Below are 23,663 nucleotides of genomic sequence, written 5' to 3'. Positions count from 1 at the left end.
ATGGCTCCAAAGGATGACTCAATTATTAAAATAGTTGTCGATTAATTTTATAATGAATTACTAGTCAATTAATCAATTAAATTTAATGACTAAATAATGACTGTTTTTTTAAGGCAAACAGTTGATTGAAGAGAGGTCCTCCTTGGGGATTTGGCGCGCTGACTTATCCTGTCTCATTATGATTTACAGTTACAGGATACCCACTCTAATGAGATCCAATTCAAGCTATTATTTCATAAGTAGACCCAATGTTACTATAAAACAACAAATCTGTGAAGATAAAGGTGTCAACCAGTCCTTCGGTGATAGTTTTGCACTTCCTACCTGACTGTGGCCTTGTGATGGCGCTCTCATATACAGGAATCCCCTCACCCACGTTGTTGAAGGCCTTGAGTGTGATCACATAGTGGGAGCTGGGGTCTGAACAAGAGAGATGCAAACACAAAGTGTGGCAATATAAATTGATGCAGCCATCTAATTAAGCTGAAACTCTAGAGATACTCAACTCATAATGGCGATATTAGAGAAAGCATTTGAATAAAAAAAAAAAATCCTCTTGCTGCGACTGTAATGAAGGCTTCAAATATGGCAATGTGCGATCATGAATATCTCAGAAACACGACAGACTAGCGATTGATACTAGCACTATCTAAAAGAACTCAAACACTGGTCTTAAGATAAAAAATAATATCAGAATTGATCACATTTTAAGTCCTCAAAGAGCAGCAAAAAAAATGATATGGTATACTCGAGCAGAACATTTTAAATGGGGAGTCAACCCTCAAATATTCTTTGCAACAATGTATTATGTGCAGCCCAAATGATGAAAACACAGCGTTCTAATTAATGTAAAAATCCACCAATTTTTATCCATCTCAAGGAGCGGCCATTTTGCTACTTGCTGACATCACAGTTGATCAGGGCTCAGTTCACAACTAATCACGGGTGCATGGGAGAAACGTTGAGCCGTGATTGACTCATTTTCCACAAATGCAATATTAATCAGAATGCCGTGTTCAGACTAGTGGAGGCACATACAATTGTTCAGAAAATCTTTGGGGTGACTTCCCCTTTAACAACTTTACAAGTACTAAAATGACCAAAAAGTCTTTAAATCTGTTTCTGTCGCCGGATGGTGTGATGAGCAACTTGCGGAAAAAGTTCCGTGCTCATTAATCCTCTAAATTGCCACTATGAATAAAACCAGTGGTGCAGTTTAATTATCTTTGTGTAACAAAATCCAACTAATTTGCATCTTTTTAAAAAGAGCAGCAGGTTTGGCTTCCTCCCAAGGCCTTTTTAGTATCTAACTCGTGCTGTCAGACACAAACACGCATCAGTGTAATTACGTAAGTGACAGGCGACGAGTCAACAAGTCAGTACGTCTTTGAAAAACACAACACATACCTTAGGCTCAAAAATTGCTTTTTCTTACCGAGATTTTCAATCGTGTAGTAGCGCTGCTTGTAATCTACTTTGATGGTCTGAGCATGAGGGCTGCCAATGCCGTAACCAATGCTGTAGCCACGTACAACAATGTCCTGGTTCTCTGGCGGCGTCCAGCTCACCACAATGCTGCTGACCAGTGGACGGACGTGAAGCGAACTGGGCTGGTCTGGGACACGTGATTCTGAAATTCCAAATAAAACATTTACCAAAAGACAACTATATGGATAAGCCGGTATTAAAGAAGCAAAAGCAATGAATACTACCATCCAAGTCACTCTCAAATGTCTCTGCAGTAGTCCAGTCGGTGGCTGGGCCCGTGCCGTTCACTGTGATGGCAGACACTCGGAAGGAATACTCTGTCCCACGCTCAAGACCTACACCAGGAAAAAAAAAAGTTAACTTCTACTGACTTGCATTTTAGTGAAAATATTCTTCAACAGATGCACAAAACCACTCTGCATGATATGAAGATACATTTTTTAAGCCTCCCCCACCATGATACTATTCCTTTTTCAAAAACATCAAGACATCGAAATTTGACATCTCCACATGGGTTCAGACTGTTTTGATAGATGCAAATATGCAGCACGTCTTAAAAGAAACAGCTTGATGAAACTGAGAAAAAAACCTAAAAGGATTAGGAAAAGTCTAGATCCAGTTTCACTACTGGGTGCCGGGAATGGCATTCATGAGGAGACTGAACTGCTGCTATATTCATCTGGGGGAGAAAAGAAGACAAAAGAGACATCATTGTAAAATAGTCCAATTTGTTTTCAGCATACTCGTCTTGTAGTTGATACCTACGCCATGTACCAACTATTCTGGGCCACCCTTGGGGTAGCTTCTAAAGTCTGCCAAACCCAGTGCCTCCGAGGCTACATCTCTCTCTTAATGCATTTAAACCGACAAACAAGTCTCTGTTTCATGCCTCCGGAATGTTTGAGAAAAGATTCAACTTTTAAGTGCATATTCTCTTTGATGCAGCACACAGTGGGAGGTCATGCCACTTGAAAGTTGCTGAGCCAACATCTAATTTTAATCACTGATTGATTTGGGTGATAGCCACGGGGGATGCAACAGGCACGTGCAAACCCACTGAGACAACTTAAGATCATATGCATGCCCTAATAAATTAAATAGGCTCTGGGTCACTCGGTCCCCATTCGAAAGAACTTCCAAGCAACATTTTGGGGATACAAGTACACACATACAAATGAATGATAAGAGCTGACAGCAGGGGTAAAGTGCAGCCAACATAGAGCCTGCTATGTTTTTCTTTGCCCAAAAGTAATCGAGAATTGAACCTTATTGCGACTGGTTACTAAATAATTGTATGTATTAGTTCTATACAGTATATAAGTGCATGACTTGATTGCTTTCCAAGAAAAGATCTTAATACAGTGTAAAACTGAAAAAAAGAAACAAGAAATCCATAACTAATCAAAGGTCAAAGCATCTCAGATTGGATTGTATTCAACTGCAGACATTTTAATGGTTATAGCATATCCAAGATCTAAATATGTTATTACAACAGGGTGAGTTCATTATTAAAATGATCCTAGCAGTGCCAGTCAGTCAGTGTTTGTTACCATCAATGAGCTTGGACAGCTGGGTCCCTCCGGTGGTCTCCGCTGTCTCACTTCTCCGTGATCCTTTACGGTATCGGATCTTGTATCCGGTGATTTCTCCATTCTGGGAATTTGAGGGCGGCGGCTGCCACCGAAGCATGATGCTCTGTTGAGGGCAAATGAGAGTCAATGCTAGACAAAACTTCATGAAAAAATACTCCATGTGGAGTGAAATACTACAGCTAGTGAATGTTTTTTTTTCCCTCACGTCTAGTTGAGTATCTGCAAATGTTAAAACAGACATGACGAATCCGCTTAACCAATGAGGGACCATCAGAGGTCAATGGCAGCGATTCTCAACTCATGGGACTCAAACCAAAAGTGGGCCGTGGACAAAGCACACATAAAACCCAGATATCAACAACACCCAGAAATGTCTGGCTTCTCTCGGCCTGAGCTCAACTGAGATGGACTGACGTCAAGTAGAACATTTCTGATTTGACGAATCCACGTTTCAAATTGTTTTCTGAAATTAGTGACAAGGACTACCGAGATTGATATAAGCGTCAAATTCAAAAGACAGCATCTGTTATGGTGTGAGTGTGTTAGCCCACATGGCAGGGCAAATTTGTACATTTGTGAAGGCAACATTGATTATGAAAGGTACATAGAGGATTTTGACCAAATAAAGCTTTCTATCCAAGCAATGTGTTTGAAGGGGAAAAACATGCCACTGTCCCAGCTTTGTTGGAATGTCTTGCAGGCATCAAATTTAAAATGAGTGAAGATTTGAAAAAAAAAAAAAAGCAAGTTTATCAGTTTGAACAATAAATATTAACACACTTTGTAGTGTATTTAGTTGAGTACACCTTGAAAAGGATTTTCAAATGACTGTATTCTGTTTTTAATTGACATTTGAAACAATGTCCCAACTTCGATGGAATTGTGGTCTGTAATAGAACACCTGCTCGTGTGATGTTGGCGCATGTCAGCGCACGCCTCGCAAGCACTGATGCTTGTGTGGCAGGTTCCATAAAAAAAAATTAAAAAAAACCTGTGACCAGATAAGGTGCTGCCATAATGTGGAAAAGAGACACATGGTGAGCTCATTTGTATTATCTTGTGTGAATGTCTCACCCCAAAAAAACAAAACAAAAACAAAAAACAACCCTTCAAAATTATTTCTGGCCTCTCAGCAGCCTGACACACAGGCATGAGAGCTCAATGTGAGAAATTCGTTTGCCGGCCACACACGTCACGCTGGGATTCATGTAGCCGGAATTCTGAGTGTGTTTAAAGAGATAGGTTGGGGGTAGCTCAGCAGGAGCTCGGAGTTAATTAATGCTTCCCCTACTGTCACACCGGTTTACAAAAAGGCCCAATGCATGAACAAGTCACACTCACTTTCCGATACGGCCTCGTTGGGTAAACGGCACAAATCCAATTGTGTGACTTGTGTTTTTCATTTGACATGATCAGCCGCTACTCATGCATTTTGTCTATTCTTCTTACTTCAAAGTTGATGTGAGTGACATGGAAGAATGTGAAGAGGAAATGCGAGTGAACAGCAAATATGAAAGTTATGATAGCAATCTTTTCAATATTACAGTTAGCAAATGAGATGAGGCATAATCTAATGATACTTTTTGACTGCTTCTTATGAAAATTAAACTATATGAGTGAAAAAAAAAAAAAGAATAGGAGGAAGAATTCCAACAATTTGTGGGAAGCCTTATTTGTTTCACACTTAAATTTTGTTTCTGCCTTGAGACCAAAACAAGTGTGTGTCAATTTTCATCCTTTCAAACCAATGACTCCTTTTAACATTTGCAGCAGCACCCGTTGTTTTGTAGCACTCAAATCTCAGCTGATTCTCCCACAACATGGGTGGCCAGTTCCCTCTCAAGCTGCTTGTGTGTGATAGGATTATTGAACAGCTTCTTCTTCCGCATTGCTTTGACAGTTCTCTCTCACTCGGTCTGTGAGCAGCACTGACCAGCAAAGGCTTCCATCCTCCAACATTTGCAGTCAGTTCACGCACTTTAAAAAAAAAAAATATATATATATATATATTCGCCTCTCTTCCAGGCTCTTGGTTTCCATGTTAGTTCCATTAGTAAAAAACATCTTTACAAAATGTATGCATCAGTTGGTGGAAGCATACAATCAAAAGGCCCGCAGCCTTTTGATTGAAGATGGACCATAATGGATAAAAAGAGGCCGTCTTCCTGTTTTCATCAGGAGCCTGTTGTGAAGCCTGCAGCCACTTCAGCAGCCTATCGAATCGCCAGTGCCACACAAGAGCTACAGTGTGCTTGACTGTAATAAATTGGATTCAACAATTATAGTTAAAAAAAAAACTCTGCCACCCAAAGACTTGCTATATGGCTTGGGAGGTGTTTAAATATTGCTGGAGAATCAATGGGAGAAAAGACAAAACACTATGCTGGTCAAATAAAAGATGGAGTATGCAATCAGAGCAACTATTTATTGGATGATATTTGGAGGAAGCGTTTCCACACTTTATGGTAGAATATCTGTTATGGTTAAACAGTAACATCTCCAAATGTAGAAACCATCTCAAATCAATATTGTGACTATCCCATTGCAGATTTTGAGGGAATTGTTTTCATAATGTAGCCAAGTCTAAATTTAGACCCCCGTGGGGACAAGGGGAAAAGAAAATGGAAAATGAATTTTGGTCAAAATTTCCACTTCCGACAACAAAAATCACTAAAACTGATGGCAAACATTTCGTCAACATTTGCGACTTTGAAACAAACCTCGACGATCTCTGTTGAGAACGTAACATTCGCTGCCTACGAAAACTCTCACAATTATTCGCGGCTCAGCGGGATAGGGTCTTTAGAGACAAAATCACAAAAAATTACGTAAAATAATACCAGTTAACAGTATTTCATTGCAGTACTTAATATGTAAGACTTGCACATCGATTTAGGAGTACGTCTTTTGCTGAAAGTATTCTGATGGAGCATGATACAGAGGAAAAGTACTTGTGACAGCCCAGTCTGCTACTGATGAGACAATCAATAAGGGTTCACACACCCTCGCACACGTGCACACACACCACTGGTACCTTTTCTGAGTGTTGGCAGAGAATCTATTTTTCACAAAACAAGTAGCTCACACTCAGAGAGCCCCCCCCCTCCCAAAAACCTTTCATACTGTGGCTTACCTTTGAGTTTTGCACCTCAAGAGTAAAATTTTGAGGAGGCGCACTTGGCACTGCAAGGAAAAAAAAACATTAACCATAGAAGAAAAGTCACACTCACTCAAAGAAATCAATGCAACTGGCTGCCTTTACAAAGATGATCATTCTTACTTTTGATTGACTGTGTCAATCAAGATATTTCACACTATATTTATGATTGTGGATTACAATGGTGCAGAACAGCTATGCATTCAATTGAGAGCTGTCTCTAACAAGCTAGTTGTTTTATTAAATAGTTTCCCAGGACAAATTTATTATTACTGACCGTCAGACAACGTGCGGACTATAATATCGTCAGTGGAAACACCTGGACCGTGCTTATTGTTGGCCACAACACGGAAACTGTACTGCGTGTTCTTCTTCAGACCGGTCATGGTGAATGACAGACCATCTACATCAATATCCTACAAGATAGACAGAAACATGTGAGTAGTTTCTTAAAAAAAAAATCTGTGTTGCAAGGATGAGACATATATTTCTAATATCAATTCACATACACTGACCAAGAATACTGTTGTAGAGTTAGCAATTTTTTTGGCATTTCCGTTTTTCTTTATTGTGCCCTCCTTTTTGTTATTATAACATTAAACTGTCACGGCTGTAACATGAAGGTCTCCCGAAAGTGAGAGTAATGAAGCATTATCTTATACATCTTATCTAAATTCAGACCATAAAATATTGCTTTCTTGCAATTTTTGCTTCACTAACTAGGCCAATCAGTGTGTCCTAAATTTCTTAAAGCTCATTTGTATTCAGTTCTTAGTTTGTCAAACCAAACAATGTTTTCGTATAAGTCTAATAATAACTTCTTGACGTGATTATTATCTACAGCAACTTTATACTGAAAGAGGCATTCGAGAGTCATCATTCCCTTTTACAGATATAGTGTTAGAGGTCATCTCTTTGCGGCTTTCCCAGCTCATCTCGAGCACTCTCCTCCAGGGTACTGAGGCATCATTACTCAATGCACTGGATGACGTTTCATTCATTATCATATTAAAGGCTTTTTAATGCCTCACTGGCTTGCATGCGGCAGCTGCTGGGGCTGACTAAATTCTCTAACCCTCTGAAATGTACTCCTGTGAAATAGCCCTACCTGCAGAACGAAAAGATACCAAATTTTACTGTAACAGGTTTTGACAGCATAGCAATAACTCTGGGCTTGAAAGTTATTCTGAAAGTTAGTCATCCAATCAGTACAATTAGCATAAACATTATAGTCATATCAGTAATAAGATGATTTGAAACAAGTGTCTGGACATTTCCTAAAGTATGGATTCATTTGCATGTTTTGTTGTACTTTTTCATGGAATGTCCTTTTCTTGTCACATTTGAATGAATTTAATGGCTTCTAAATGATTCTTCAGGAACACAATTCAATGCTTAAAGGGGGTCCTCAGCGTATGAACATGAGATTTTGCGGTGACTAACAGCGGAATTTTGTTTTGTTTGCTCAGCAGCATAAGAATAAGTCAACATGTGGCATGGAACAGGACACACTCCGTTACCAACATACATTTTCATTAGATTGTTTTATAGTCATGGCCAAGGAGTGTTTTTCATACATTTGTTTTCATTATTATGACTTTAATACGACGGGAGTTTATGTTAGACATAAATTACAGTGTGTTCTGACATATTCAGGTTATGAGCCCCCCCCCCCCCCCCCCCCCCTCAGTATTTTGTATTCAAATGACATTGTCATTTTTGACAGAAAAAAATCATCCCAGCCTGTGTAACTAACCTGTTCATTTCCTATGCTTTTGTCTGTGTAGTACAACTTGTAGGTGAGGATCTCTCCATTGCCGGTGATAGGTTTGTCCCAACTCAGAGTGACAGAGGTCGGCGAATTCGATGCCGCCTGAAGATTCGGAGCCGGACCGGGAACTTGAACTGAGAAGCGTGACAGATGACAACAGGATTCTGAATACTTGAATTTCTTATATACGAGTTGGTGTCAGTATTTTCAGTTTTAAAAAAACTGCCAACTTCTAAGAATGGCATGAGCTTTTGAGTCTGAGACTCCTAATGGACCAAAGGTTTAGCGAATGTTGATATTCCCATAACAATTTACTGTAGTTATCAGAGTGCTCTATTCAACTTTGACTGCAAAGGAAATTAACATAACCACCATCCATCCATTTTCTGTAGCTTTAATCCTGTTCAGGGTCACAGGAATGATGGAGTTTATCCAAGTTGCCTTAAGCCTCTAACCCACTGAGCGGCAAGCAATTGCGAGTGTTTTCGAAGGAAGCAAATGTTGCGTTTCCGCCACGGTTTGTCAGTTTTTGTTTTTTAGTTTTTCCTTGCCCTTTTGGGAGCTCAAGATCAGGGGATGCTTTAATTGTCAATTGTTTTTCTATGTGAAGCCCTTTGAGACTGCTAGTGATTTAGGGATATACAAATAAACTTGACTTGACTTGACTGGTTCTTTCAAGGTCACAAAGACATTTGGCAGATGTTCGCCTGTACTTTTCTATGCCCCAAGACAAATCTCCAAAAATGTTGGGGATGCTATGGGAATGCCAGCCAGCGGGTGCCATTCAAAACTACTGACTGTGTGCGGTAGGGCTGTGCACATACAGCAAAGTAGCTATCGGATGATCAAAGATACGCAGCAAACAAGTACCGTCTGTAGGGTAACGATAATAATTGAAACCCGGACCGCCATGCATTTTGTGTGGCCCTCTTGGACTGAGTTCTGGCGACGGGTCTGGTAGGTGGCATTTGTGCTGAGAAGTCCCTCGGATTGGAACTGCAACTAGGCTTGTAAGCCTTTCAGGTCAACACACGTCTCTATATTATGTATAGTAAGCTCGACTGCAGATATTGTTGACAGGAAAGACAGGGTGCCATTTTGAAAGTCTGAAACTGCCTGAATCATCTTAAGCCAGGCTATGAAGGCAACCGGATCAAAGGTTTAAGCTCCAATTTGAACCTAAGAGCTCACAAGACACATAAAAAGGTGTCCAGGTAAAGTTGGTAAACCTGGACACTACATTCCCCCCCAAATGTTTGCGATCCCCAATGACAGCTTGGCTTTCACTGGTATTAAAAGTCTGTTGATTCATCTGCCTGCCCTCCAAACAAGGACAAGGACAGTGACTGAATGTGAAAGTGACAGTCAATGAATGTTGCCAAGAGCTAAGGGACATCAGAAGCGGCAGTGTGTTGGGAAATTCCATTCACAGTTCTTTTATACATGACGATAAGAGTGGGTGCAGTAGTGGTGAAGGTGAGGGGTCGATATCTTGGCATACAGAGAGAAAGAAAAGCGCACCCGTCTTTCTTCTATGATTTATAAGTCTCCTCCAGTCAAAATATTTTAATGTGGGACTTGAAAGCGGAAAATGTTTTCTTTGTCGTACTTATGAACGTAAAATGTTATGGAGGTAAGCTTGGTTTAGAGCACTTGACGCGCACACAAAAAGACTTCAGAAATGCTTCAGGGTAAATAAGGGCCAGCTCACAAGGAGATAATTCGGCAATTCTCTGGTGTGTTGTTGGGTGGTCGAGCTTAAAAAGACTTTGCTATGTGTAACTGTGTTCAGTGGTGGGAGCCTGTTTGAAGCCGGTGTTTGTGTATGGCAGTGAATATTTGCATGGGTGAGGGTTTATTTGTACATTTGTGTGCGTCTTTTGAGGGCATCCTGTTTTCCTCTGTGAACTAATATGAGCAGGTTTCCAACAAACTAGCTGGAGCCCGTCTTTTTGTTTGCGCATCCTGTTTACCGAGCACACAGAAAAACCACATTCCCGTGTGCTATGTGCACATGGAGGCGGGCGGGTGTTTGCCTCACCTTCAGCCTGGGTGGCCACCTTTAGAGCGGTAGAGCTTTCTCCTTGGCCGTTGATGTTGTGGGCCAAAACCCTAAAGCGATATTTGGTGTCTGGCATCAGATTCTGGATGGTGACCTGCAACTCCCCTGGTCGGCTTGTATTTACAACTCGCTCCCTGATGTGGAAACAAGTAAATACACATACATCAGTGATGAAAATGTGATGGTTTCTCTTTGCAATCATTATTTCGTTTTTAATACTTCAAAGTCGCACAAGGATCAGTGGATGTATTAAGATGAATGCAAATAATTCATTTACTCTGGCATTGTCATTGATTTTACCCAGTCGGGGATTTTAATTAAAGAGCAACTTTATGGTCGTTTGGTAGTCATATAACAAACTCATAAAGTGCTTTGTTTTGGAAAACTGTCAAAACTTCAGAATTTTTGACCATTTTGAAAAAAAAAAATATTCTGGGTTTCTGACACAAGGTTTGTCCAAGAGGTTTGGAAGGAGCAGTTGCCAAAAATGTCTTAAGCTTTACATTAAGATTCAGGTTGTTTCACAGGCTTTAGCCCAAATCCTTATTCAGTAGCAAATGAATTATTAGGTGTCTCAAAACCTTGGTACATTTTGTGTATGGGGAAATGAACAGTTAGGGAAGGGCATGGTTGGGAGTTTTTCTTGTGCACAAAGTTCAGGATAATTCATCAAGAACAGATGGTATTTAAAAAATCCATGAGGATATACAAAACTGCTTTTAGCTACCTAAATTACCTTTGAATTTTCTCTAACTAATATGCACGAGAAAATATGTAGGTTTGAACGGAAATGAGGTTTAAGGAGCAAGTGTTTGTTCATTTCAGTACAAAGCCTTGGGAGGAAATAATTATCTTTAATTAATAAACACATACTGCTTTAAATAGTGCTTTAACCACTTTCATGAGAATGCCCGGAAGCTCAGGAATGCACTCAGAGTGTTCCCTCACAGAGGAGCAACACCATGGTACAATTACAATGTAGACTGTGTATTACCTGCTTGTGCCCTCTTGGCTGTAGAAAACAGAGTAGGTTAGTTCGTCTCCGTGCGGTTCAGCCGGCGGGCGCCAGGTAAGCTTGATGAAGCGGGTGGAAACCAGCGAAGCCACAACATCGCGGGGGGCGGTGGGAGTGGGTCCTGCTGGACCAGCTACACCCCCAGAGCCTGGCGTTACATGGTCAGTAGTGTTAGGAGTCAGTGAGGGGGGAGGGAGAGGGGGAAGGGCTACATCTTGGGGTTGGGAAGAGGGGTGGGAGGGTGGAGGGAAAAGGGTGGGGTGGGGATACCGGGGAAACAGAGACAGCATGGGGGGTGGAAATGGGAGAAATATTTCCAGGAACAAGAGAACAGTTTTGAGGAGAGTGGAAAAGGGGGTGAAATGGAAATGAGGGTGAAACGAAAGAAAGAACAAAAACAGAAGAAAAAACAAAATAACAACAACATAACAAAAAAGACGTCTGGTGTCACGAGAAAACAGAAATAAAACAGTTCTACTACACTTACAAAGCACAATACAGGGGGATACTACACGTGCAGATTTACACTGCTTGCTATGACACAACAGTACATGACATTTACACAACCCCTGTGAGTCAGGTTTTTGCAAATGTTTGTCATTTATAACTGATCTTTATTGACTTTTTTTTGGCCAAGGGCGAGGTAAACCTGCATTTGCATCCTGAGACAGAAGTCCATCCTGAACAGTAGGCGCTCTCGCTCAAGACATGCCAGAGGATGCTTTCAAATACTGTTCCATTTCTTCATAGCCTGGCTGAAGAAATGGTTGAGATTTATTTAATTTGATCAGCTTTTTGTTGGGAAAGGGGCGGGCGGAGAGAATAATTTGTGGCACAACGCAGCGAGATCTGCTTTCCATTTGCTCGACGAATGGGCAAGTTGAAACCTTTTCAAAAGTAATGTCAGTGCACGGGACATTTCCATTTACGTGCAGGTCAGGGAAAGTGATGGGGCAAAACACAAATATAAGCTAAGTAACATGGCAAGTGTATCTTGTGTTCTTGATGGACAGAATAAGTAGCAATTCAAGTGACTGCTGTCTCATTTATCTGTCACTCCATCAGGACAAAAACACTACTTTGTCTTTTGGAGGTTTGGTTACAATTCAAATGTGTCAAACGTGTGAAAAGATGGCCAGCTATCATTTCAAAATATTAAATGCTAAGGTATACATGTGAGCACACAGTGACTAATCTTTATTATCAGTGCATATACAGCGGACCCCCAGTTTTTATAGCAGCAGGTGCTTGAACTGTTTCTATTTGAAATGCCTCACCCAATGGACCACGGCACTTCTTTTTTGGGGCACTCTGAATTTCCAAACAGTATATTTGAACAATGCTCTAAATTTACAGACAGTTGTACTTAGGCAGCTCGTGCTCAGAACGTGTTTCCGAACAAACAGGGAATGGGGATTTTCGCGGAGTCTGAGCTCAAACTTCTCAAAAACATGCAACTTAAATTTGTGATTTTTTTTTTTACATATGGTTTTCTATTTCTATTATGAAAATAATTATCTTTGGCGAAAGGTAAGATTTTTATAAATACCTTGGGGCATTAAAGAGGAGAATGAAACACTTTAAGGACTTCAAAAAACTAAATAAATCAATAACAAAATCAAAAATTAATCACAAAATCAATCTGCTGATCACTTGTCACTTAGGCAGACACTGGACCACTTAACCCAAAGTCTAAGGACTTTGACACGAAACTAATTTTCTCAGATATGGCGTGTACAGACAAGCCTAACCCTATATGTCATGATTGTAAATATGAACAAAACCATGGTTAAATGACTGAGCCCAAGAGGCTGAACAGAACAGCGTAGAATAAACCAGGACACTAATGATGCTTCCATCTTAACATCATCTGCAAATAATTGACATGCAGCAGAGTAACCAGTGCTTGTCTGTCCAATCACTCTTGAACATGCAGGCTTGAGGTTGTTACAGGAAGGAGATGTCAGACTCCTACCACCACTGCCAAGCTCCATTCATAGCTCATTAATTGTATCATTAGTCTTTGTGCCGAAGGTAATGAATAGCCGGCATTAAGGCTTTAATGAGGAAGGTTACTTCAGATCTGCATAATATATCTGGGCCACCAACACATAATACAACTGGGACAAAGACATGCACGGTGAAGCATTTGTCTTAATATTAAGCTGAGAAAAAAATGAATGTGGAACTGTAGACGCGTCAGCAGGGAAGTGGCAGTTCAAAAAGCACCATTCCAATTAGTTAGTGACACACTGAAACAAAAGTGGAAGGGAGCATTAGACCTTTTTCAAACTTACAGCCCTTTGGAGGGAATAATTCACTCATCCAGCTGCCTCACGATTTCCGCAAATTGTACATAGGATGTCTTCCCTTGCTTCCCTTTAATGACAGTGTTTTTTTGTTTTTTTTAAGTTTGTTTTTATTATGCATCTTTATATATATATATATGCAATATACGCTATGCAATACGTCGACATATAATGCCTTGAGATGCCTTAACAGTTAATAGTTTAAAAAAAAAAAAAAAAAAAAGCTGAAAAAGTATACCTTATATACGAGTAGCCACTCGTCCACAGCTGTCCCCGTAAGTTGTTTGTCAAAAGTTAGTGTTAAATATATTGTAACAAATTTGAGAGCTGCAAGGGACACCGGACTACAGACCATAGTAAAAATACTGGGCTAAAATAAAAAAAGTAAAAGACAACATCAATTCAAACACTTTACAACTTCAACTTTTCACTCTCTTTCTAACTCGTCAACTTCTGTTATTTTCCAGTGGTGTGCCAGGGGCGCCGTTGAAAGAGGGAAAAGTGATGAAGCTTCCAAGGGTCCGTGAATGATAGTGGCCTTAGAAAATGGTTTTTGGAATTTGCAGCAATGCAATGTTGGGGCCCAAAGTGATTTTTTTTCTCAGGGCCCAAATAACTGGCAGCATCCTTGGTTGTGACTCTTAACTTAAGCAGAGTACTTCATCAAATGGTCTGAGCGCAAAGATAAGAGAGTCAGTCAGGCTCGTACTAAAAGAAGGAATTCATATCTGCCAGAAGCACACACAGGACCGGGACCACTGATAGACCAATGAAGGTAGAAATAGCAGACCGTGACCTGACTGGGTTCTTGCAAAAGAAAATCACATTTTTTCTCAGGGGACGCTGCCATTTGTAATTGTTTTGATAATGGTTATTATGTCGGAACCAGCTCCAGCATGAAACTAATGGTCCAATCCACAGTCACGTACTTTCATCTGACCGATGAAGAATGAATGATAAAGTCAAAAGCATTGCAGGTTTTACAGAAGCAGCACAAACGTCTCAAGTGCCTTGCAGACGCATTCACCCCATTGGCTTTTCACCCATTATGTTACACTGTAACCTTGAATTAAAAACAAATTCTTTACCTGAACTTTATTTGATGGATCTGCAGAAAGTGAAAGGAGGAATATATATATCTAAAATTCCAAAACATAAATCTCAAATTCAGCACGTCCATTAATTATTTACCCTTCAAGTGTGTATGTTGTAGACCCAATTGTAGCAATATTGGCTGCAAGTCATTTTTTGATAAATCTCTATGAGCTTGTCAAATCTAACCCATTAATTTTTTTGCCAACACTCATCTAACAATCTCGTACAGGTGTTGCACGGGAATGTCACCATTCGGTAATAACCATCTCTCCCCTGACGTCAACCAGTTTCCTAGTGACTGCTGCTGAAAAATATTCCTCCGCCCACCCATCAATTTTCTGAACTGCTTATCCCACAGCATGAAGTTGCCACCACCAAGTTTGACTGTCAGGATACTGTTCTTGGAGTGATGAGATGAGCTGGGTGTGCATTAGACAGAGTTGATGGCTGAAGTTGGAGTCTCATCTAAGCAGAGCGCTGTCCTTCATACCATTTGGGAGTCACCCACATGCCTTCTTTTTTCCAAACTCAAAACGTGCTCTGAAAATATTACCTTTCTTCTGACCACTCTTCCATAAATCCCAGGTCCATGCAGTACGTGGTCTATTGTGGTCCGGTGAACAGATACTCCAGCCACTCTTGTAAAACTCTGCAGCCCCTCCAGTGTTACTTTTGCTGCCTCACTGATACATTGCCTCCTTGTATGGTCTATGAGTTTTGGTGGCCAGCCCTTCTCTCTTTGCAAGTTTGTGGTGGTGTGATTATGATGGATTTAATGTTGCTCCCTGGGATCATCTAAGTTTAGATGTGTTTTTAAACTTAACCCTGACTTGTATTTCTCAACATCTTTGTCCTAAACCTTTTGGGAGACTTCCTTGGTCTTTATGGCGAAGTTTGATTAGAATTGCCTCTTATTTTAGTGTTGCAGCCACCACGGCCTTCCAGAAAAGGTGTGTATGAATTGAAACATTATGGAACAATCGTGGACATCATTTCACAAATTGTGTGATTGAAGGTAAAGGATTTCATCTGAGCTTTTTAGGAGCATCATAAAAAATGGGGTGACTACATATGCACGTGCCAATTTGAAGTTTTTTGCTTTTGAATAATTATTTTTTTGAATGTATTCATTTCTCACTACACTTCAAAAAGGTTTTAGATGGTGTAACGAAAGAAAGGAGGGCCAAATAAAGGGATGACTACTTTAAATAGCACTGACTTGCTCGTGCTGCAATCAGGTACAAGAATGGTTCCTCCTGTGCCGAGTGTTCAATTCAATTTAAGGGTACAATAAAGCGGGCAGGCAAAAACAATACCCTTTGATTGTTTTAATTTTCCGAGGTAAACGTGGAAAATTATTGTTGGCCGGGAGCAACTTCTGACGACTGTGGCTATTTTCCAGGACGGCTCATTTTCACACTGGCTGAATCAGATTTGGCTATTCGTGAAAAACTGATCTGCACAAAAAGAAAATCAGCAAAGGAAAATGAACCACAAAGAGAAGGCAAAGCAAGAAATGGTTGACTGCAAGAAAAGTGGTAAGCATGTTTTTTTTTGTTCCCCTCAATGAATAGAAATAAACATCCTGAGTAAAATGTTACGGGTTTTCAAACATAGTTTGAGACTGGGGTTGGATGTCAAACTGACATCTGATATAAAGAAACTGAAATAAAGAAATTCTAAACAAGAGGTCTCGCTATAAAGTTGTTAAGAGTTCCCCCACACATTTATGATTTATTACTTGCGGATTCACCTTTTCACGTATTTTTGTAAGGACACTACACTTCATTATTCAATATAAAAAATTGCCAGTTTGTTGTGTTTGTGCTCAGGTCAAAACCCTGGGTAAAATAAAAGTATCGCTTTGGTGCCATTTAATGGCTTACTGGTCCCAAGGAACTATGTTGAGGTGATGGGAAAAGCGTCATTTAAACAGGCTATTCTTCTAAAGGAAAGGCAGTGCTTTGCCAACATCTGGTGGCAGGCGAGGGAAATTAAAACATTTTTGGGCGAGGAGAGGTGTCAATTATTTACAGGTTTTTGCAATCTGCTGAAAAGTTGAGATTTGACATGTGAAGGGACTACATTTCTTTCCAAATATATTTTTCAGAGCAACAATTAGAACCGCTGTCTCTCTTAGCTAACCCAGCAGGCATTTTTTCAATGTAACTCCAGAGAGGTTTCAAAGGAAAGCAGGACGTTAAATCTGTTTACACTAGACCTCCTGGAATTTACTCAAGGGTAATGTGGTTTCTATAAAAAGTGACAACCAATATTCCACAAAGCTAAACTTTTTTTTCTTGGTTGACTGCCTCACTTCAACAAAAGCTGTCACACGAACACATCACCTCCAGAAACACGCAATATCACGCTGGTGCTCTTTGGGCATGTAAATGAGCATGTACAGATACAGTAAACAATGTACATGCCACAGGCTGACTGCGGGAGAAAAGCAAGTCCCCCTTGGGCTTGGCTTTCAAGCACATCAAAACATGCAATGATGCTGCACATCTCCAAAGCCTCTCACTCCAGCTGCTAGAAAACACACATCTTCTCTGCTTGCAATGGTCTTACGACCTTGGAGCTACACCAGCACACGATGAATGAATGAGCCACACCACCAAGGACGGTACTGTATGTTTTTATCTTTCTGGATTGGTTGTTTGTTGCTTTCTATGCAACTCAGTATATGAGCTCAGAGTCTGATCTATTCAAGGCAGTGTTTGATACCAAAATGACTTAATTACACTGGCTCATGTTTAGGCTGCCTAACCAACATTTTTTTTGTATTAAATAGACTGCTATTTTTCTCGAATGATTTTTGGCCATATAAAGAAAATATAAATGCACTCCACCAGACAGCAGGATGTCCACTGTCCACTGTGATGTTTCTCCCTATTCTACTTTTAGCTTACGGCAACAGGAAGGTACAATGAAGACAGAGAGGGTGAGTGCTAACAGGAAACATAAAAGCTTTAGAGGTGCCGTTCGCAGGGGTCAGCCGCCTGCCGCGAAGGGAAGGGTGTGAAGGGAAAGTGGTGAGCTACCTTAATTAGCTTGCCCAGAGGACTAGGCACATCCAAAAACATCAGTTTGGCATCCTGGATGACTGCATGTTGGAGGACAGTTTATATATAGTAATAAAGGAAAGTGTTGAAAGAAGTACAAAACACAACCATAAGTCCTGGCAGGCATAAACCGATGTTTATAACAAGCATGACCTTAAAAAAAAAACATCACTGACGAGTATCCAAGGCTATTTGAGTCTTTTTTTTTCCTCATTCCAGGGCAAAACAACAGCAAAATTGGCACCCGTAACATTTCAGTTAGCACTTAGCTGACAGGCCGTTTATGAATAAAGCAAAGCTATTCGCCACGCTTGAATTAATACAAAAGTTCCCCAGGAAAACAGCCCCTTTAAATGCTCAAATATACACTCAGCATCTGAAAGACAGCCACTGCAGCGTGAGTGTTGAGCATCTGCACAAACAGCAATTTGGTAGCAGATGATTTCTCCTCTTCCCAATCATTTTAGACTAGGAGGTGTATGATCAACACGCACATATGCGTGCACACACACGTGCTCTAAGACATACATGATGTGCATGCAGCCTTGGCTTGACAGGGATAGAAGGTTTATTATGACTAAATATATTGCAAAATGCCTCTTAATAACAAAAAATTCATTACCGGTAATGTGACCTATGAAAAAAAAAAACAGTCCCATCGTAAAAATTTTGTTACGTTGAAGCAATAAAGTGCATTTTCATAGTAAGTGTACCTAATGTTGTGGCCAAATATACAGTATGTCAGTCATAGTGTGAAGGCCTTGAAATTTCCAGCTGTAACAGCTGTGACTGGATGTGAGCATACAGTTGTGTCCCAGCAAAGCCTGACATGGTTCTAACAGTCGCATATTGCCGCGAGTGTCTACTGTTGAAGTTACACGTTTGATGGCATCTGACCCGTGTTTGCTGCGCTGGCATGTTCACACGTTTGCAGCACCATGCATTTGCCTCCTGCTGGCCGGGCAGTGACCCTGCTGGCAAATGATGGAGTGCACAGTATTCCTGAAGGAGGCCCGAGCTTTCATTCAGTGCTCGTCAAGCTGGAGGAAAGGATCTGTGAGCAGCCTATTATCACGTCTTGATTTGAACAGGGAATAAAGGTGGTGAGAAAAGGCAGCGGAGTGCTCCCCCATCTGCTTCTTCTACCAGTGCCTTTGAAGACTACTTTTACTGCTACGTTTATGAAATTTGTACAGCTTTGCTTATCATAAAATAAAAAAGTTTACAAGGTAACGATATATCCCTCTTCCCGCACTTTTTGCAGTCAATCATAACGACAAAACAGCACTGAGTTCCTTGAAACCATCTCTTTGAACTGCTGCTATTCACCACCTTAATCCTGAGAACTCCCATTGGGAAAGAATTATGTGTGCGACATCCGATAACAGATTCACTAAGTGCCACAAGAACATCAGGTATTGTTTTTATGTATGTCGAAGACACCACACTTTAGTATTTGTCAACCTCTGAAATAATCTGAATGATCATTGCAATACTTTGAATTTGATGGCCACTACGTGTTTTTTGTCAGTAAACTGCAGTGAGTGCCTATGGAGAGGAAGACGTTATGCTCATAAAATTCAAAATATTGGGTGCTCATAAAATTCAAACTATTGGAGGAAAATCATTTATATATTTATTTTTTGCAGTGTGCGATTGATCAGTTTTATGAGATTGAGTGACGAGAAGCTTGTTTACACAAAGCGTACTGGGTCATGTGGTTATCAAAGAGTGAGAATTTATAGTTTTGGATGGCTCCTACATCTACTTTTAACAAAACAGGACCAATGTTGTAACTGTGTGGGTAGATTGATATTGCTCATTGCTTCAGAAAGTAATTAAACGTGACAGTATCTTATCGTTGGCCTCTTTTAAATGTCATCCTCCTAGCGCAATAAATGAGCAGGAAGCAACATTAAAATGTTTTCTCTTATACTAAGGTGGAACAACTGGTATTACCACATTGTTTAAGTCTATAACAGGCATAGAAAGTGGACCTGCGCAAAGACACTAAGACTATTTAACACAAAGACTCATGTGGTTTAGGAATGAGGTGAACGCCACAGATTTTTAAGTACCGTATTTTCCGGACTATATGGCGCACCTAAAAACATAACATTTTCTCAAAAGCTGACAGTGCGCCCTATAGTCCGGTGCGCCTTATATAAGGACAACGTTTTAAAATGGGCCATTCCTTGAAGGTAAGCCTTATAGTCCGGTGCGTCTTATAGTCCGGAAAATACGGTATGTAGGGTTGGATGTGATGTTTGTATGTGTTGCTACTCTGTGATTATATTAGGATATATCTTATACCACAATGAAACCGATATCTATACTAATTTCCATTTACCTATCTATGGTGTTTTCCATTACATGTTAGCATTAAGATAAATGACTTTTCTAATCATATGGTTTTACTCATATTAAATTTTCCATTTTTAATTGTCTGAAGTTCTTTTGGCTCTTATTTGCAAATGTGAGGGCAATAGTCTTCATTTAAATTCTTCAAAATGATGTTGACATTTAGTCAATGATTCATCAATCTAGGAGATCGTATTTTCAAACACGGCTTTTTCCATGCTAAGTCCGCCACATGTCTCTAATATATTTTGTGAACAGAGTAATGCAGGGACTGACAAGGAGTGGCAGTAATGGGACGTTTCCATTTCTCTGTGGGAGTTGTACATATGATGGGATGGGAGGAGAGGGTCTCTGTTCTGTTGTCATGTCGAACAGTGGGAGAGATAAATAATGCTATCAAACATAGTGGGCCGCCTTTATTTATTAAACATCTCAAACAGAAACTAGCCTGCTGTTGTTCAGAATCAGCATTTTTTTTTAATGTATCATGTATCATGGATGGTTACTTATTTAGTTCCATTCATCTCAATGTGATATGATTGTAACAGAGGCGGCTTAAAGAGCTTGAGTGCTCAGAGCTTAAATATCCAAATCCAATTTCAGGTTGGCTAGTGTCATAGTTGCCTTGATCACAAGTAGGAAAAATGTCAGACTATAATTTATGGAAGATGTGGAATTAAGGGACACCAACTAAGCCAGACCTTTTTTTATTTCCATAAAAAATGCCATTTTCAAAATGGCAAATAAGGGCAAAGAGCAATCTATGAGGTCCTTCTCCTTTTTTGTTCATATTGTATTGTCAAATGCAGACATCTGTACCATTCACCAACCTTTGCTTTTATGATCACATTAAAATGCATTATAGCCAAATAGAGTATGTTTCAAACAAAATATGGAGCTCATCACTATTATCTATTCATAGCTTAGCGTGCAGAAATGTCGACTGTGTCTGCGCTTTAGATTTCCAAGAACTAAGCAAAAAAACAATTGCGCTGCAAGACACAACGTGTAATGCTGTGTCATTTGATCAGACTAAGATTTTGTACCATCTGTGGAAATCATTTAAATGACTGCTTTGTCTAACCTCAAAGTTGAAAAACATGACCAGTTTCCTTGCCAAGATGTAATTGACAACTGCCAGAATATCATGCACAAACACTTCTGAAAATCATGCGGTCGGAAAAGTATGCAGGACACTGTCGAAACAAGATGTAAGAAGAAGCCCTTAAATAGCAGCATCTGATGTAACTTCCTTACCATCATTTTGAGGACGATAGTGCTTATACAGCGCTAATAGCTGATGAAAGGTTTCTTTAATCAACAGAAAATCCAAGTTAGGTCATTAGACTAAGGCTGGAGTTGAACAAATTGAACTACGAATTAGTTTCTAATCATTTTTATCCTTGGTCCTCAGTTTACGACAGCGTTCCTTTCCCACAGCTGTGCCCTAACATGAATTTCCACGTTAAGTCTACCATGAATTTACAGTAATTCAGTACTGGTCATAATTACAGTACATTAGAGCATGAAAAACAATTCTAGGCCATAAATACCACACGATCAAATAAAAAACCAACAACAGTGTTCACAACTTTTAAATCAGAGGATCACAGTCCACTGTTTTAAAACAGGTCAGTGATGAATGTTACTGGGAAGAGCTATCTAAATGTTTGCTTCTTTTGTATCCAGCTTTAAAAAACACACATCATATGATAAGCTCTTCCACAAGATGACCAATCTAAAAATATGACTACAGGAAACATTACAGAGCACCTCCTTGGCCTCTGTGAAACAACATTGGTCTTTTTAATATCCACCTTCGGCATTTGATTTCTAATTGACTCACATTTGTTTGCAACTAGTCGACCCATAATGCACATGTGAAATGTTCAGCATCATTTAGACTACCAATTTGAGATCTATTTCAGAAAACCTGGCCCAAAAATATGCCTGAATGTTCCATAGTTGCAGGAATAAGAAAAGTGATTTGCGTTTTAATTTCTTAAAATTGTATGCACTGTTCTGAACTTTCAAGTTTAAGGGCACAAACATTGTTTCTATAAATAACTACAAACACGCAGAACCGACAGCTAACAAGTGACCTCTGTCTATTCCAAACATCCACTCGTGAGGATAATCAGTTGAACTACAAAGAACTGGAGCTGTAAGCGTGAAGACACAAAGATAATGATCACTAATGAGTATTAGCCAAGTTGCTGCGCTTGATTTCCCTGCTAAGCCACAATTCCACGAAGCAGCTCAACTCAGTATAATAATAAATAGCAATAAAATAACCTCTGATGAGGTTTGTGCTTTCACCGCTGGCTGTGTATGCTGGAAAGTAATTGCTGCGTGAGGTATGTGGGCTACATCGAATTATAGCACAGCAACAGTGTGCACCTCACCAGAAAACTCAAGAGCAGCAATGACAGAGCAGAGCGGTGTGCTGAGATGATCTGTAAACAAGAGTACTGTTATCATCTTAATGTATGAAGCATTTTAAAATGGCGACTGTTGTTTTCTTGCCGTTTCCTACTGAGACACCTTTGTAACATCAAGGGACAATGGACTCTGTTGAGGCGACCAATCAATAGCAACAGGGCGTCTACCTTCAACAACCAGAACCCAATTGAAGGCTTTTACCAAATGAATTATCTTTTGGGACAAAGATGCTTGGAAAGACCAAATTGCAAACAAAAATAAGTCAAGAACCTATCGCTTGGTGTAATTAGGGCGGACTCCCGACTGCTTCTTCTAATAAGCATTCAAATGCCATGCAGCAAAAAATGTGGTCCCATTCCTCCTCTTTGCTCACAATTGCTTTACTTTGCTTTTTGCAGTTTCCGCACTGATGGAATTCTCTATTCTGTTTGAGTTTATTCTTGACGGGAGATCGTATCTGGCCCTGCGGCTTAAAATGGGAACGTCATCAACTTGCAAATGAGGTTGAATTTATGTTCTACTACATTTCCGCTAATGTTCAAAGGTAATGATACGAGAACTAACATATTCAAACATTTTGCACGAGTCTATCTTCCAGCACATCTGATGCTATGAGCCACTAGGTCTGGTTAGCCACTATGACAATTAGAACTAAAGCATATTTTGGCTGCATAGGCTGTAGCCCTCCAAAACACCTTTTCAGAGTTTATGTTTAAGCAAATGCCCATCTTAAAGATTTTGCACAGCATCCAGAAGCTCGCGCGAGTTTCTACATTTCTGCAACATTCCTCCATACCTTTTAGTATTCATGTACCATTTGTCAAATCAGGTTAAACCAAAATTCAATGGTTTCATTTACCTTTCAAGACACAAGATTTGCACAGCCAACCGTATATACACTGTAAGACCCCCAAAATGGCAGATGAGCTCTGTGATGAGACTTTTGGGATTTCGGCTTCACTAATGGTGTGGAAAAGAAAACACAAACTTGCCAGAAATCATTACTCTTCTCTCTCTCATCCGAGCAAAACAATCAGATGCAGCCCTACCAGGCACAATAATTTAGTTAACTGACGTATTTAATCAATTTTTGATTATCACCCATCAAAAACAATTTCATCTGCCTTGAACATGAGTGAGTGTTTGTAGTGCGTACCATGATCCAAGATGATGAGTTGAGCGCTGGATTGAATGTTTCCGGCATCATTTTCTGCAAGACATTGGTAGAAACCCTCATCGGATTTGACCAGGCCCAGCACCTGTAGATTGTGTTCCTTCTACACAATACAACAAAATAGAGAGA

General features: G+C 40.0%; 1 protein-coding gene across 6 annotated transcripts in view; it reads right to left on the bottom strand.

Moving 5' to 3' along the window:
- Positions 1–23,663, bottom strand: part of neo1a (neogenin 1a) — a 150,112-nt gene that overhangs the window by 12,739 nt on the left and 113,710 nt on the right. For 4 of the 6 annotated variants that reach the window (XM_085907121.1, XM_085907120.1, XM_085907119.1 and 1 more), the window contains 10 exons: positions 23,517–23,637; positions 11,065–11,299; positions 10,050–10,204; positions 7,994–8,142; positions 6,515–6,653; positions 6,214–6,263; positions 3,039–3,183; positions 1,713–1,823; positions 1,436–1,630; positions 325–420 (listed from right to left, as the gene is read on the bottom strand). In XM_085907121.1, the coding sequence (XP_085763247.1) occupies positions 325–420; positions 1,436–1,630; positions 1,713–1,823; positions 3,039–3,183; positions 6,214–6,263; positions 6,515–6,653; positions 7,994–8,142; positions 10,050–10,204; positions 11,065–11,299; positions 23,517–23,637 (1,396 nt within the window). The remainder of the gene's footprint in view (positions 1–324; positions 421–1,435; positions 1,631–1,712; positions 1,824–3,038; positions 3,184–6,213; positions 6,264–6,514; positions 6,654–7,993; positions 8,143–10,049; positions 10,205–11,064; positions 11,300–23,516; positions 23,638–23,663) is intronic. The other 2 variants (XM_085907123.1, XM_085907125.1) reach the window with 1 other exon arrangement.

Source organism: Syngnathus leptorhynchus, chromosome 3, assembly GCF_054491065.1.
Source record: "Syngnathus leptorhynchus isolate UIUO chromosome 3, UIUO_Slep, whole genome shotgun sequence".
Classification (NCBI taxonomy): domain Eukaryota; kingdom Metazoa; phylum Chordata; class Actinopteri; order Syngnathiformes; family Syngnathidae; genus Syngnathus; species Syngnathus leptorhynchus.
The sequence above is the reverse complement of the archived record's forward strand: the minus strand, read 5'-3'. Positions and strand labels throughout refer to the sequence as shown.